This window comes from Pangasianodon hypophthalmus, chromosome 14 (genome assembly GCF_027358585.1).
Source record: "Pangasianodon hypophthalmus isolate fPanHyp1 chromosome 14, fPanHyp1.pri, whole genome shotgun sequence".
NCBI lineage: Eukaryota > Metazoa > Chordata > Actinopteri > Siluriformes > Pangasiidae > Pangasianodon > Pangasianodon hypophthalmus.
Window position 1 is genome coordinate 12,236,692 of NC_069723.1, and position 14,760 is coordinate 12,251,451.

The 14,760-nt window shown below is 36.6% G+C and overlaps 1 protein-coding gene across 1 annotated transcript in view; it reads right to left on the reverse strand.

Annotated features, from left to right (window-relative positions):
* The window catches only part of LOC113533058 (membrane-associated phosphatidylinositol transfer protein 3), a 60,721-nt gene that overhangs the window by 45,495 nt on the left and 466 nt on the right, over window positions 1-14,760 (reverse strand). The window contains exon 2 of the mRNA XM_026924888.3: window positions 10,170-10,265. Coding sequence (XP_026780689.3) covers window positions 10,170-10,265 — 96 coding nt within the window. The remainder of the gene's footprint in view (window positions 1-10,169; window positions 10,266-14,760) is intronic.

Genomic DNA, 14,760 nt, shown 5'->3' on the forward strand with positions numbered 1-14,760 from the left:
AAAAAGCAACCTTGCCTGCTGTGGAGGGTCTCAGTTGCAAGTGGCCCAGCTGCACACTTCCATTCATGACCCTAGGAGTGGAGCTGTTTAGCTCTTAACACTACGTACAATAAGCAAATGTCAGTCAGCCCAACTTAGAAGCACTTAAGACTGTCAAATGCCAGATGTCAAGCGGCGTCTCTTTCCTTAACATATTGTATTTTTGTGTATATTCCCTAAGTCTGGCTGTTCTCAATTTAAATCTAAGTCCTTCTAAGTCTTCCGATCACCTGCTGAAAGCTTTGCTGTCCATTGCACCAGTATCTGATATATCATCCCACAAGAATTTGACTTCAATTAATCTGTGATTGCAATGAAAACACTTTGTTGTGTATCCCCTTTTCTGTATGTAACAAGCTACCACGCAGCGTCTCAAATCCCACTTTCCAGCTCCCACATACTGCCAGCAAGCAGAGTGAATAAAGAAAGGAACACAAATGAGAGGGCAAGAGAAATAAAGGGGAAGAGATGCAGGTTTCTTTTGGTATATGGGCATGCACTATACAATAAGGCAACAAGCATGCATATGTGAAAATTCTCCAGGGTTCATAGTGGTTTCATGCATGCAATGTTAATAATGGCACTCATACATAATTAGCAGTGAGGTGTGGAAGAGGCGTGATGGGTCTTGTGCCATGTGGGTCTAATGCTACCAGCTATTTATGTCCTTCACAATAAACATGTCAGACAAAAAACAAGGAACAACCCAGAGAGAGGAAGTGGAATTTATGTGTATGTTAATTACACTGAATTAACAATGAAAATATAACAATCATTTATCAGTTTTATGCAGATGGCCAACAATTAAACATGATATACAGAACAAATGAGCAAGCAAGTTGGTTTCCTCATTTGTGAGATGAGATGAGATGAAACCACATCCAGATTCAAAACACATCAGTATAATATGATTTTTCTTACCACTGTGAAGCAAAGAATCAAGTGTGAAAAATAATTACCATCATTCAGCAAAAATACCTGGCATGCCCATGCAAAGTTCCTTATCACAATCAATTTAAATAAACCTTCATAATCTCCATACAATTATAGCCTTCACTGCTATGAAATATGGTCAGTTGGAGAAATTGACTTTAGATCACTTTTAATTGATTTCTAAGCTAATGAACTACATAATAAACTGGATTGCATTATATTGGAGCTATCTTAATTCTAACCATTATAAATTATCTGGGTCCAATTCAATTCTGTTGTTCATTTGAGTGGAGTGACCCTCAGCAGTTGCACTGAAAAAAGGTTGATTCATGCAAGAAAAAAGTGACTGATTCTATTTGATTGCAATCACACTAGGGCCACAAGCACACATAGCATCTATGCACAACTGCATGGTTTGGCTTGTTACGATGTCACAGTTTGTAGCAATTTCACAGATAGCCTTTCTGTACCATCTGATGGTTTCTGCACCACTGACTCTTTTAAAACACATATTAAAATGCATCTCTATCAATTATCATCTATGCATTCTTTTATTGGTAAATTACTTATCATGGTGGCCTCAAAATATATTAGAAAATATGCTCTCATCAGGAAAGCGCTAAGGACCAACACAGAGAGACTCAGGAGGAGTTTGGAAAGTGATGATGGTTTACATGGCTGAGATTAAGTTTTGGTTTGGCTGCAGCTGGACATAACTTGGATATTACTTGATATAATAATTTGTGTGAATATATGTGGGTCTGAATCTGAAAGTACTTCAGGCTGTTTTATCATTCTGTTTTAATATTCGATAGCTCGTCTCTGACTCATCCTTTTCTATGGAGAAAAATCTCTTTTTTTTAAACTTTAATGTTTCATGTTGATGGCAATCCTTTTGCCAGTTGGTCTCGCCAAGTCAGTACTTTCATCATCAGTGCCAACTAGCATTGAAAATGTCAACATGCACACATTTCTAAAACTTTGCATCCTAAGTTTTACGTTATAACAGCTATAAACATTCTCAGTTGTTCTTTAAGTTATTAAGATAAAAATGTCCTGAAGACTCTCATGTGACAGAAAACTTACTGACCTTTAAAAAGCTGACACCTGAAACTCCTTCCATAAATGTTAATGTCTCCTTACAGAAATCTTCACCGTATATTTCTTTGTTAAATAACAGCACACATTGTAAAATGTGTTCATTAGGCTTAGACTATGTGTTCCTGTGAATGAGATGCTACTGTAGAAAGCATAATGTATTAGAACAAGCACAATAATATAAACCATAATATAAACCTGTGACTGGGGTATAAATTAAACTATACAGCAGTTAGTTCTAATTTGATTGGCCGAGTGGCGTTCCAAGAGTGCTTATATTTAGTATAACCACACTGGGATGTTTCACTGTGTGTATCACTCCACTTGTCTGTGTTTGCCAGATAAAATTCCACTTCCTAGTTCAAAACAGTTACTACAATAGTGTTAGTGAAATCATCAGTGGACAGGGCAAACCATACATTTTTCACAAATATAACTTTCGGCTTAAAATATAAAAGCTTGTCAAATGAAGATGAAAAGGAAGAAGGGAATCCAGTTTGACCGGAAGCACTTTTAACAGGAACGTACCAATAAACGTGAGCTAGCTAGCCAGATTGCCAACAGGCTATAATGTGAGTGCAGCTTCTTCGGGATCTATTTCCACTAGCATAGCAAAAATAAACAGAACATTTGAGTATATCTTGCTCGAAATGTCAGTTACTCGATATTAATTTTTGGTTTATAGAACAAGATAATGGTAATATTGTTGTATAATAGCAATATCACACTTGCATTCATGAAGTTATACTGCATATCGGTGCAGCTGTGATTAGCTAACCAAATCACAGACGTGTCAAAATCCAGTATAATCACACTCCTGCTCGTGCAATATTGCTTAATTAAAGTACTGTTGTATTGTTTTTGACCATGTGCTTGCATGTTTTTACATGGTTGCCTACTAACCTTATACCATAAAACTTTGGTTTGTTTAAATGGAACACATCTATGCACTGTGAGGCTGGAATTTAGAAATATCTTTTTGATCTTTTTTTTTAGGGTGGAATTTAGAAATATCTTTTTTCCGCAGAAATACTAATACAACCACGTAGCACAACCACAGAAACACAGGCTTAGAGAAACAGACATTGAGCCATGCTGAAAAAGAAGCACACAGATACAGATACAGATATAGACACAGATACAGACACATACCCAAAATATGCCAGAGGCATGAACATTATTTGTGTATACTACAGAGAGAAAGAGAGAGAGAGAGAAAGGGAGCGCCAGAGAGAAAAGAGAAGGATGAGTGATTCATGCAAATCCTTGGGTGTGTGTGCTGTGAGCAGACATGCCTTAACAGTCTCGCTGCAGGGTTGATGACTTCAGGCCTGGGATCATCTGGTTGCCAGCAGTGCGTCACTGGCACAGCTTTTGTTTGTGTGAACACCACCTTCACGCTCTCATCATATATAAACATGACTGCTTTCTCTGTTCCGCACAACAGAAAACTGTGCAAATACACTTATTTCTACTTACTATATCCACATCACCAAACAAGGCTTATCGTTTTTCCTTCATTCAGACACATAAAGGATTTTGTTTAGATTCTGTTTATCTACGTCCATTTGCTCTCCATTACATCACAGTATACTCAGGAGTGGAAAAATAATAATAATAATCCTAATACTGCATAAAAGCTTCCTTTAGTACAAATATATACATGACCAAATACAATAAGCTAGCGAGCTGGAAAAACACAGCCTTCCTCTGATGACATGCTCAGTCTCCCTCTTGCTGTCTGAGTCGCTCTATTTTTGTCTTGTTTCCTTTGGAGGCATTATGCATTAAAATGGTGAAAGAGCCAAAAGAAATTAGAAAAATGCAATTACATGAGAATTAGCATGTCAAGGAGATCACGGCTGCTGCTTATGAGAACAGAGACTTGGTGGGAGATGGTGTAGGGGAGAATACAAATGAGCTATGTGTGTGTGTGTGTGTGTGTGTGTGTGTGTGTGTGTGAAACCAACAGGGCCAAATGCCAGTCAGTTGCAGCCCTCAGATTATGACCGGAGCAGATAAAATCTGTGATAATGTCTGGAAACAGAGGGAGGGCCTATTGCTTTCTAAAAAGCCTTCTGGACTAATTAGTTTTCTAATGTAGCGCATTTCTCCCCAGCCTGTGTTCCAATCTAGACCTGGACTGACACTTTTTTCATTGCAATACTGACTAGGCAGTTAACATTTGGAAATGTTAAGGGTGAAAATAATAGGACACCAGCTTGAAGCTGCACATCAGTTTAAACAGAAGAATGCACTAAAACAACAGCTTGCTTTTCTAATCAAATTCTTCTGTAACTCTGGTCACACAACTACAAAAATATTGAAGGAAAACTTCCATAGCTTTATCACTGTAATAGGGATTACTGAGAAGAGACTCTGAGAGATAACAGGTGTGTCCAGGTTAGTGTTATGTGTACCTCAGCTCTTTACAGTGCCAAAGTACTAACAACAATCAGCACACACGACACACATTCTTGCATGTGGGAACCTGATCAGTGCAGTAAAATGAGGACAAAAAAGTATACGAACCAAGATCCATTTTGTACACTCAGTTTAGCTCCACTGGAAGCTCTAATTTTGCTCACATAAGCAATCCTGACAGTTGGTTATTAATCACACAGTATTATATAGGCATACATCATTGCTCATGCTAAACCTAATCTATCTGCTCAGTCTAAACGATTAGCCAACAGCATGAACTGAAAAGCTATTAATGAAACAAGCATGTAGTCATATATTTCTATATCTTTTTTAATGTTCTTGTTTCTCGTCTCATTGAGTCATTTATGTTTTCAGGAGAATGTCCCGTACATTTTACTCTTGGGGGGAAACATTTGAGACCTGTATCATCAACCAGTCTTTCCGGGCTTGTATTTACATGTTAAATGCCCTAACAGAATGGGACATGAAGAAAGTGATTTGTGTTAAGATTCTCTTGTGGCTAAGAATGAGATCTGAAGCAGTAGCTTCGTTATTTGTCTGTCACATGTGAGTTAGCCTGATCACCAAAGCCACAATCCCAGCCCAACACTGATTCCCTATGCATGGCATGTTGAAGGAATAACTTTCATTACTTAAATAAGAATTAGAATAATACAAAATATATTTATAATAAATAAGATATAATAGCAAGTGAACTATATGTGTTTTTACTGTACATTACAGTACTGTACATACAGTGTTTAGAATGGAATATTAATGGACATCTGGTCAATATTGTTGTTAAAGCCTTAACAAGAAAATATGGAATAAAATTAGCATTTTACAGTATTCTGTGTTTTTTTTTTTTTTTTTAGTATTCTGTTCTACAGAATATCACAGTCTCAGCATTCTGGTGGAAGTTACAGTTTGGCAGAAGTCTTTGACATGCTGATATAAATCAGGTCTCTGCTTTGCATCAAATCACTGTGTCATTGATAATTTTCCTATAACAGTATGACCCGTTGTGTTTTATTCCTTGCATGTTGTATTACTGCTTGATTGGTCAGTGTACTCTCCATCATACCCTCAATGTTTATTAAGGACTAGCATTTAGGTGTTTTTTCGTGCATTCTGGTGGCATGGTTTTGGAGGGTACATTAAAAGAATGGACTGTATTATAGCTTTAAGAAATCATTAAGTTGTTTTTGTGATTGTCCTGATGTATCGATGGCTTTTTTGCAATTGTTTTTCACAATCCTACTTAAGAAATGTTATAAATTTGAAAGTTTTCTAATGAATTGTATATCATATCAGAACTCAGAGGAAGGTTAAAAAAAATACACATATTTTAAAGAATGTTGCTAATAAAGAAAAATGTATAATTGTTGATGTGTTGATGTGGTGGCTTTTTGACATGAAGCTGTCTTCAGGACAGAACACTTTGCACTTGTTTCTCGGTAACATGACTAGCTGTGGTTTTTTTTTTTTTTTTATTAAACTTCAAGAGAAAGAAAAAAGAGACTGACGAGGACTGTGATGTGTGATAACATTATCACCTCTGGGGTAGTAACAGTAACACAGTTTCGCACTCTGCCATATTACAACCAAAACTCTGGAGCCATTTTGTCACTGTCTCATCCTCCATCTTGCCCCTTCTATGCTTTACACAAGTGAACAGACAAAGATGGACAGAAACACTGAGACTAGCACCTCTAAGGAGGTGCCATGCCTGTGTGCTAAAAGAAAAGAGCTTTTAAGAAGTAAACTGAATGCTGGAAACTATTAAGCTCTCTAGCAAAGAATAGATCAATATAACATAGGGGAAGATTATGGAACAGTGAAAGCATGGTGAAAGAAAGAAGAGAGATAGATATATAGATAGAGAGAGAGAGAGAGAGAGAGAGAGAGAGAGAGAGAATCTTCTGTGGTGTGAAATGTGTAAATATAGCAGGCGATGTACCTAAAGAAAAGAAAAGAGGGGGAAAATAAATAAAACCCACAAACCATTCAACAGAGGGAAGCCAGAGTGAGAGCTTTTTCTTGTCCTACAAAAGGATAAAAGCAAGGCTTTCTATAAGAAGCAAAACAAACAAACAAACAAAAAGGAAGGGAGATGGGTTTTCCCTTTTTAATGTACAGTATGGGGCAGGCTGCCAAGGACTACGAATACCTGTGAACATAAATACTGCAAAGGATATCATCAACATGCAGTTAGCTTCTGCAAATATTGATGACAGAATCAAGAAGACATGATCAGCACCCCTCATTCATCATGACAACATGCTTACAATAGTAAAGAATTTGTTTGCAGTCTCCGAGTGCCTGAATTCTACCAACAAAATTCTGAAAATATATAAATACAGGGCTGTTATCTCTGGAAAAGGAACACAGTATTAAACTAGACCAAAATTGAGAGTATATTAAGAGTATAAAATATTAATAGTGCAAAATTAAACGACTTATGGTGCAAAAGAATGATCCCATTGAGACTGGAAAATTACAATAAGCTGCTAGATGTGTCATTTTTTTCCCTTCAGTGTTTCTGGCTATAATTTGGGATTTCAATATTTGATACACGCAAACAGCCATGAATACATGAATAACTAATGGTCATCTTTGGTTTCCTAAATATAACATTTCTGAAGTAGAACTGTGACAGAAAATGACAAAAAAGCAATAAGATACATCAGGACAGTCATAAAAACAACTTAAGGATCTTAAAGCTATAATACAGTCCCTTCCTTTAATGGGGGGGGGTTCTTATAGCAGTTCTTATTTTCTCTCTCTTTACGCTTTATCGTAACAAGAGCAATCGTAAGCTTTATCGTTACAAGTGCTGACATGTCTCCGCATGGACAACTTCACCATATCAACACTACATCAAATATCAACTGTTATTGTACATCCACCATACAAATCCCTTTATAAATTGTTTTTATAGAAACAATAACATATTAGAACAAGTATATTAATATAAACCTTGGAACCTGAACCGCTGTTACAGAAAAATAATAAATACCTGCCGATCAGTCAGGTTTGAGCATTCGAGTGGTATCACAATATTCAGTTCACAGCATTTAACATTATTTTAATATTAAATTTCACATCCTCATGTGCCTGCTGGCCAGCTTACCAGGGGTCCCGATCACATTTGGGGGGAAAAAACATTCCTGTCATCTGACTTATCTACACTGATTTTTATGACAACCATTCAACCAAACACAATGTTACTGTTCACACTCTTTTCTGAGAACACATTCAGAGATCATGATTAGTCTGTCTGATTACTAACAGCATCTGCTATGTGCGAGGGGATCAACTGTCATCTGTCTATCACAACCTTACACTTGATGATCCAGACCAAACAACACACAGATAATGATGAACTGCCCTATTTCCCACACAAAGGCCAGGACACTGACATTATAAATGAAGGTGAAGACATTCGACAATGCCCTTTAATCCTATAGAAATCACAAAAGGCGTTTCTAAATAGATTTGGATTAGACTAATTAATGATGGTTTATAGTGCTATAAAAGACCTAACATTCATTCAGCCTCTGAGCTGCAGCTGCTGCCACATAATCAATACAAAAATTTGAGTTGATAAATTTGAATGCTGCGTGGTAGCATAATATCGTGTTAATGAATTAGTAATGACAGCATAACAAATGGCTGCAGTAACAGCATAAATGGAGGAAGCGATCTGCCTGCAGGAGCAATTCATAATAGATCTAAATCACGTGCCTGAGCTGATAATTAATTGCAAACATGCTTAGGCAAACTCCATCAAAACTTCTTTCATTACTCATGTGAGTGCGCATCAGTAAAATAAATCTACCATGAACGTTTGTCAAGATGTCAGTAAAGGCAATGGAAACAGGAAAGTTTTCATGATAAACAAGTACAGAATAAACTCCGGTCATAAAAAAAATAAAAATGTATATGAGAGAGCAATGCATGGACCCAAATATTCCTATCATATCAGTAGTGTAAGTTGCACGTTTCCAGGAATTTGTGTAACTCCTATTCATATCTATATCATTCCTGGGAAAAGAAAGATAGTGTGTAACTTCCTCACTAATTATTACTATATTACCTCATTGACCTCACATTTAACTCTATGCAGCTTTACTGAGGCAATGGATAAAGTGTAAAGTCTCTCTCTCTCTCTCACACACACATACACACACACACTTTCTAAATGGAACAGTGAGGCAGGTGAGGGCAGTCAGGATTGGTCACACTTAGTAGTTTGGACAATAATGGAATATTTATACAAGAAAGAAATATTATAGTACTATGAATATTCACCCCTCTTGAACTTTTCCACATTTTGACAGAGCTTAAGCAAATTTGCTCAAGACAAATAGGTAAACATATCAGGATAGAGATATATCCCAGAAGACCTGCAGCTGTAACTGAAGTTGGTCCAGGCGGGTGAATACTTCTGCAATCAAAAAATGTCTGTTTTTTTGTTTAACGTTTGTGTCACAATTAAAAAAAATGCTGCACTTTCAAATGTCTGACATATTATGTAAATCAAATGGTAGAAAATCCCAATGATATCCATTTCAATTTCAGATTGTAACAGTATAAAATGTGGAAATGTTCAAAGGGGATGAATACACTGAATGCAATGAATATCTAAAGCACTAATACATTTTTACACTAATTCTTTTCATTATTTCATGCTAAATCATCCCATTTAGCAAACTGTGCAACCAGGAGATTTCCTAGCAACCTCAAAAAAAAGGCTGTAGGCACTTACTGGATATCTAATGGAAAATTGATTTTTTTATTTTTTTTTTTTTTATTTTTTTTTTTTACCACAGTAGGCCACATGGCAGGCATTTGTCTGACACTTCCACTCAGCTGTACAAATAAGTCTCTACAGTGGTAAGTCCTGAGCTTACATGTATCTGCTTCTGGATCTACTGCACATGTGTGCAGGTATTCTCACATAAATGCTTCTCTGTATGTATACATTGTGCCCTGTGATGGACTGGCATCCTATCCAGGGTGTATCTCCACTTCATTTCCCGTGTTCCCAGGATAGGCTCTGAATCCAACACGACTTTGACCAGAAAAAGTTACTGAAGATGAATGACTTAAATGTATATTATGGTTTCAGTAAATCTGTCATTACTGGCCACATAGTAGCTTATATTTAACTTCAGTATACCAGCAAACAACCAGGCTCTTCTTATTTATGAGATTCCGGTAAGATTAAATGTTTCCTACTAATAGCCATCATATCATCCAGACTGGAGATCTAGTCAGCCTAAAATGTAGTATTGCTAATCTCTCTATTCTGCTAACCATATATTCATCTCAGTTATCAATAAAACCCTAAAACACAGATGCTGACTCAGATTAGACAGTGGAGTGTAGATGTGTTTATATGGAAGATATCGAACATCCACAAGGACACAGTGTGAACAGACGGGATGTTTTTGAAAGGCTTTGCTAACTGCATTATGCGCAGCACTCCTTTGACTATACTGATCATGGCAATTTGGGTTGATTGACATCTACTATCTTTCAAATAATGCCATCATTAAAATAGAGCCAGGAAATTGACTCCTATGTGTCTAAGAGGAGGAAATGCACACAGAGACATACAGGCTTGAGAAATGAATATTGGACACCATTGGAATAAAAGTGACACTAACCTCGGGCATCAAAAAACTCATCATCGGAGCTGTCCATGGACTCTTGGGCGATATGCTCCATCCGCAAGTCAGAAGCAATGTGCTTGGGTAAAGTCACTGAAGAGAGAGATGACAAGAAGACATAGAAAAAAGTATCAGTGAAATTAATAAGCATTGTATGATTAACTAACCAGATATGGCATAATAACGATAATATAGATTAAAGTTGCCATTAGATACATTTTCTTTTCACATCAGGTTCTGACACAGCTTCAGTACTATGGTTCAAACTCTCTGACCATTATACTGTATACATAGACCAAATGTCCTTGATGTTCTAGCATACTTAAATCTTTATAATTAAATAAGCAAAAGTCTTAAATGTAAAAGTTGTTAAATGTAAATGTTAAAAAATTTAAACCACAATTTCCCATATTCTGGCTATTTCACTCATAATCTAGGATAGAGCTAAGTTCAATTTCTGCATAGCGAATCTTTTATTATTATTATTATTATTATTATTATTATTATTATGAGCAGTGTGAATTTTTACATTGCAGGAGACCAGAAACATTAATGTTCTGAGTGGAAGAGGCCCAGTGGAAACTTGTGGCACTTGTATGACTCTCAGGTCCTTAAACAGCTTTTATACTTGAATCATATTATGCTCCAAAAGGACTCCCTAATGAATATTTGTAAGTGTGACTGTAAATCACTGCCTTCAAGACGAAAAGGGAAAATGCTTGACATGCTTGAGTGCAAACAAATAAAGCTTGTCCATGAGACATGCACAAAAACTTACACATATGATGGATATTTTTTAAGTCTATTCCTGAAATGCTCTGAGAACTGTCATCTCAGATTTTTAAAAAAAATGCGTGCAATGAAGTGGCACAGTTTACTCAAGCATGTCCTATGCACAGTGGTCTGCTTGCAATATACAGTTTTTTATTTGTAACTAAATCATGTAAGGGCAATTTGGTTATATATATTATATAGAACATTTACTCAATTCAAACCAAATGAAACATGAGGAACACCTCGAAATACAATTTTCTCATTTAAAATGCATCTTCTTGGTCATGAACTACAATTACCACTTAGAAATAGAGGTAACTAATATGACAAAGACAAAATCAGATCCTATTGCTGTTGTCTGTTCTGCATATTACAAAAATAATATTCATAACAAATGAAGAAAATACACTAGGGCAGAGCATATCTAAATTGTTAAAGCTTTAGCAATTCCAACTATATGGTTTGTCCAAAATATAGGTGGATGGGATGTTAATGTCTGGTATCAACATACAAACCATCTATGATAAAAATCAACAATTTACATGATTTCAATAAATGTCATAATAACTCATGATACTATAATGTCTTACTGGATCACAAATGGAAAAAATGAGGTGCTGAATAATTTTGAGGCGGATCAAATATTTTGACACTACTGTAGTCAGGATGCATGCTGTAGCCAGGGCTCTCTCCCTGCTCTCTGCAGAGTATCAATAACCTACAACAATTAATTTATTTGAGATTCAAGTTGTGTTTCTTTACTTATAGTTTTTAAAGCAAATTGGCTGACACTCAAGGTATCGGTATCAGAAAATAAGAAGTGGTATCATGCAAGCTCTAGCACATAATATTTCCCTATGAGTCATAAAATAGTCAAAAGCAAATATGATTCTCTGGAATGCATGGGTGACATACTGATCTATACTGGAGATCTCTAACGATCTCTGTTTTTTTTTTTTTTTTTTTTTGCATCTCACTGTTAAAGCATTCTTCTCTGTTCTCTGGCTGATTGGCACAGCATAATTCCCACCTAGATCCTCCTGATGATTCTCCCAATGCTCTGGGTAGATACTGTATGCTTTGTCTTTTACTGAAATGTCCTGCGTAGGAACTGTAGATTTTACTAGATCTTGTCACAATTCTTTGCCTCTCATGTAGTGTTCAGCACTCCTGTATTGTATGTTGCACCATGGTTCCTGAGGTACAATATTTCTCCTTACAGTATATCAATACTCCTTACAGTATATATATGGATGTGATTACAATAATAAATTTATTTTTCTATAAATTTATTACTGTAATCACATCCATATACAAAACCTCTGCACAGTGTTCTGGGATTCCCCATCAGTGATAAGTGAAATTATTATGTGTATTTCATGTACATTACATTTGTGTACATAGTGGAGACGGCACCAGTCCAATATCTAGTATCGATAACAGCAAAGAACTGGTGGTTCGGAAATCCGAGAAAGCATATCAGATATCAGACCCTGTAACAAATGGCAATGATTGGAATTGGATTTGGAAAAGAAATTTTTGGAACTGGAAATGTTTACATATAAAGAGACTTGACTATTTTTTTTTTTGTTAGGATTGATTTTATTATATTTATACTCGATTATATTTATTATATTTACAATTTAAGTGATTTTTGTTTGAAAGAGTGAACTAAACTGTGAAGTACTTCAGTTAAAAGTAGTAGTTTAAAGCTTAGTAGTTTTTAAAGAAAATCGGCCGACACTCAAGGTATTGGTATCAGAAAATAAGAAGTGGTATCATGCGATCTCTAGCACATAATATTTCCCTACGAGTCATAAAATAGTCAAAAGCAAATATGATTCTCTGGAATGCATGGGTGACATACTGATCTACACTGGAGATCTCTAATGATCTCCAATCAAAGACCCACGCATCAATCAAAAAGCGCAGCTACAGTGGTTTTCAAGAATCTGAGTGGTATATTAACTATTCAAGCAGTTTCCCAGCCTTATGATTGGACATTTTACACAGCTGGAGGATCAGCATGAGCTCAGTAAAATGCTGGAACAGTCCAAATAAAAAACATAGGTCACAATTTCAGTTAGAAACATCATTTCTAACCCATATTGATGTGCACTCACCCACCCATCCAAGGCAACACATTCTTTAATGCAAGGCTGACAGCTCAGTGCATTAGGACAAAAGCATTACTGACAGAGAAACGACAGCTCTGATTCAGTGATCGAGAATCATATCATTACCCTCATAAATGAAAAACAAAAACTTTGCCCCCATTTTCCTCTCTCCCTGTCTGCTATAATTTAAAAGATACCACATTCCCATGTTTAATGGCAGATTTGCTACAATCGCTGCATTGCCCATTAGGTGAGGGGAAAGTTATGGAGAGAAATGAGGTAAGCACTGATAATGAAATGGAATGCTACTTGCAGTTTATACATTTATAGATAAACCATTGTACAAATAGAACATATCAGTTAAGAGCAACTATGTGCATTAGCAGCCAAGATAAAACTCATGAAATGTTCTTGAAAAGCATTACATCATCACACTGTAGCCTTCTCAGTACTAAGTTCTATAACAGCAGCACTTCCTATATTTTAATTTGGCTGTCAACTTTCATACCCTGTTAATGCAAAAGAGTGTTTCCTGCCTCAGTTATGCATGGTAATAGCTACAGGGTGGCCTCCCTAGACATTACTAGTAGTAGTACAGTAGTAGTAGTACATTCCTGCATGGGCAAAGAAATGGGCCAAACCCAAAATGGCAAATATTAAGTTTGTAATGGTCTTAACAACAAATCATTGGTCAAAATATGAGCAAGAATTAAACAAATGCACTCCTGAGACATCCTGTGCCACCATTTGCCCGTTTACTTTTGCTGCAGTGAACTGTTTGGGGAAAAGCTAGAAACAGGGAAATTCACTTATGTAGTCTTCTTGTACGCAAAGGTAAAATCATGATAATGATTAAAATGTTTGATGTAAAATTCAAATGAACACATGTCTGGGTGTACAAAATTTTCCAAAAATATCTTCTGGGATGTTTTTCTTTTCTTAAAGATTAGTCATTATTTGGTTATCTGCCACATCAAGGACCACAAGGCTTTAAAATATTTAAAGAAATCAAAGTGAAAAGCTATCCCATACTAAGTTCCTTTATCTGTTTGTTTAATTCTTGCTAATTTCCTGACCTATGATTTGTTGTTAAGATCATTAAAAGATTAATATTTTTGCCATTTTGGGCTTGGCCCATTTTTTTGCCCATGAGTGTACATTGGCCCACCCTGGTTTGCCATCCCTGTAATGTCTTTAGGTCTATCATGGCCACCCCATTGTAAAAGGTCTGACTTCGCACCTGCAGTCATTAAATAGGTGAAATCACTATGAATACAATTTCCATAGTGCTCTGTTGTGACTGCAGTGTGCCATCCTTAATCGCAGTGTCTCCAGTGTCAAGCAACACATGCAAACATCCCCTGCACAGCCAGAGGAGCAGCTCCAAGTTCAGAACCGTGCCAGAGAACACGGCAAGCGCGCACCTCGCCATATTCGGCACGTGCGCGCGTGAATCTGCAGCAGTGGGAAACTGGCGTTTGTTGCTGCAGTTCTGGAAGATATCCCATCACCGGTACAAGCAAGATTTCCACCGTCATGGATAGGAAGAGGAGGTCAAATGAAAGCGAGAATAGCCTACTGTGGTGAAAACGCACAGCCCTAGGAGGCTGTGGCTGCACACACATCTACACACACATCTGCTCACACATCTGCACACACATCTGCACACTTTAATTCCTCACACATTCGCTAGGTTA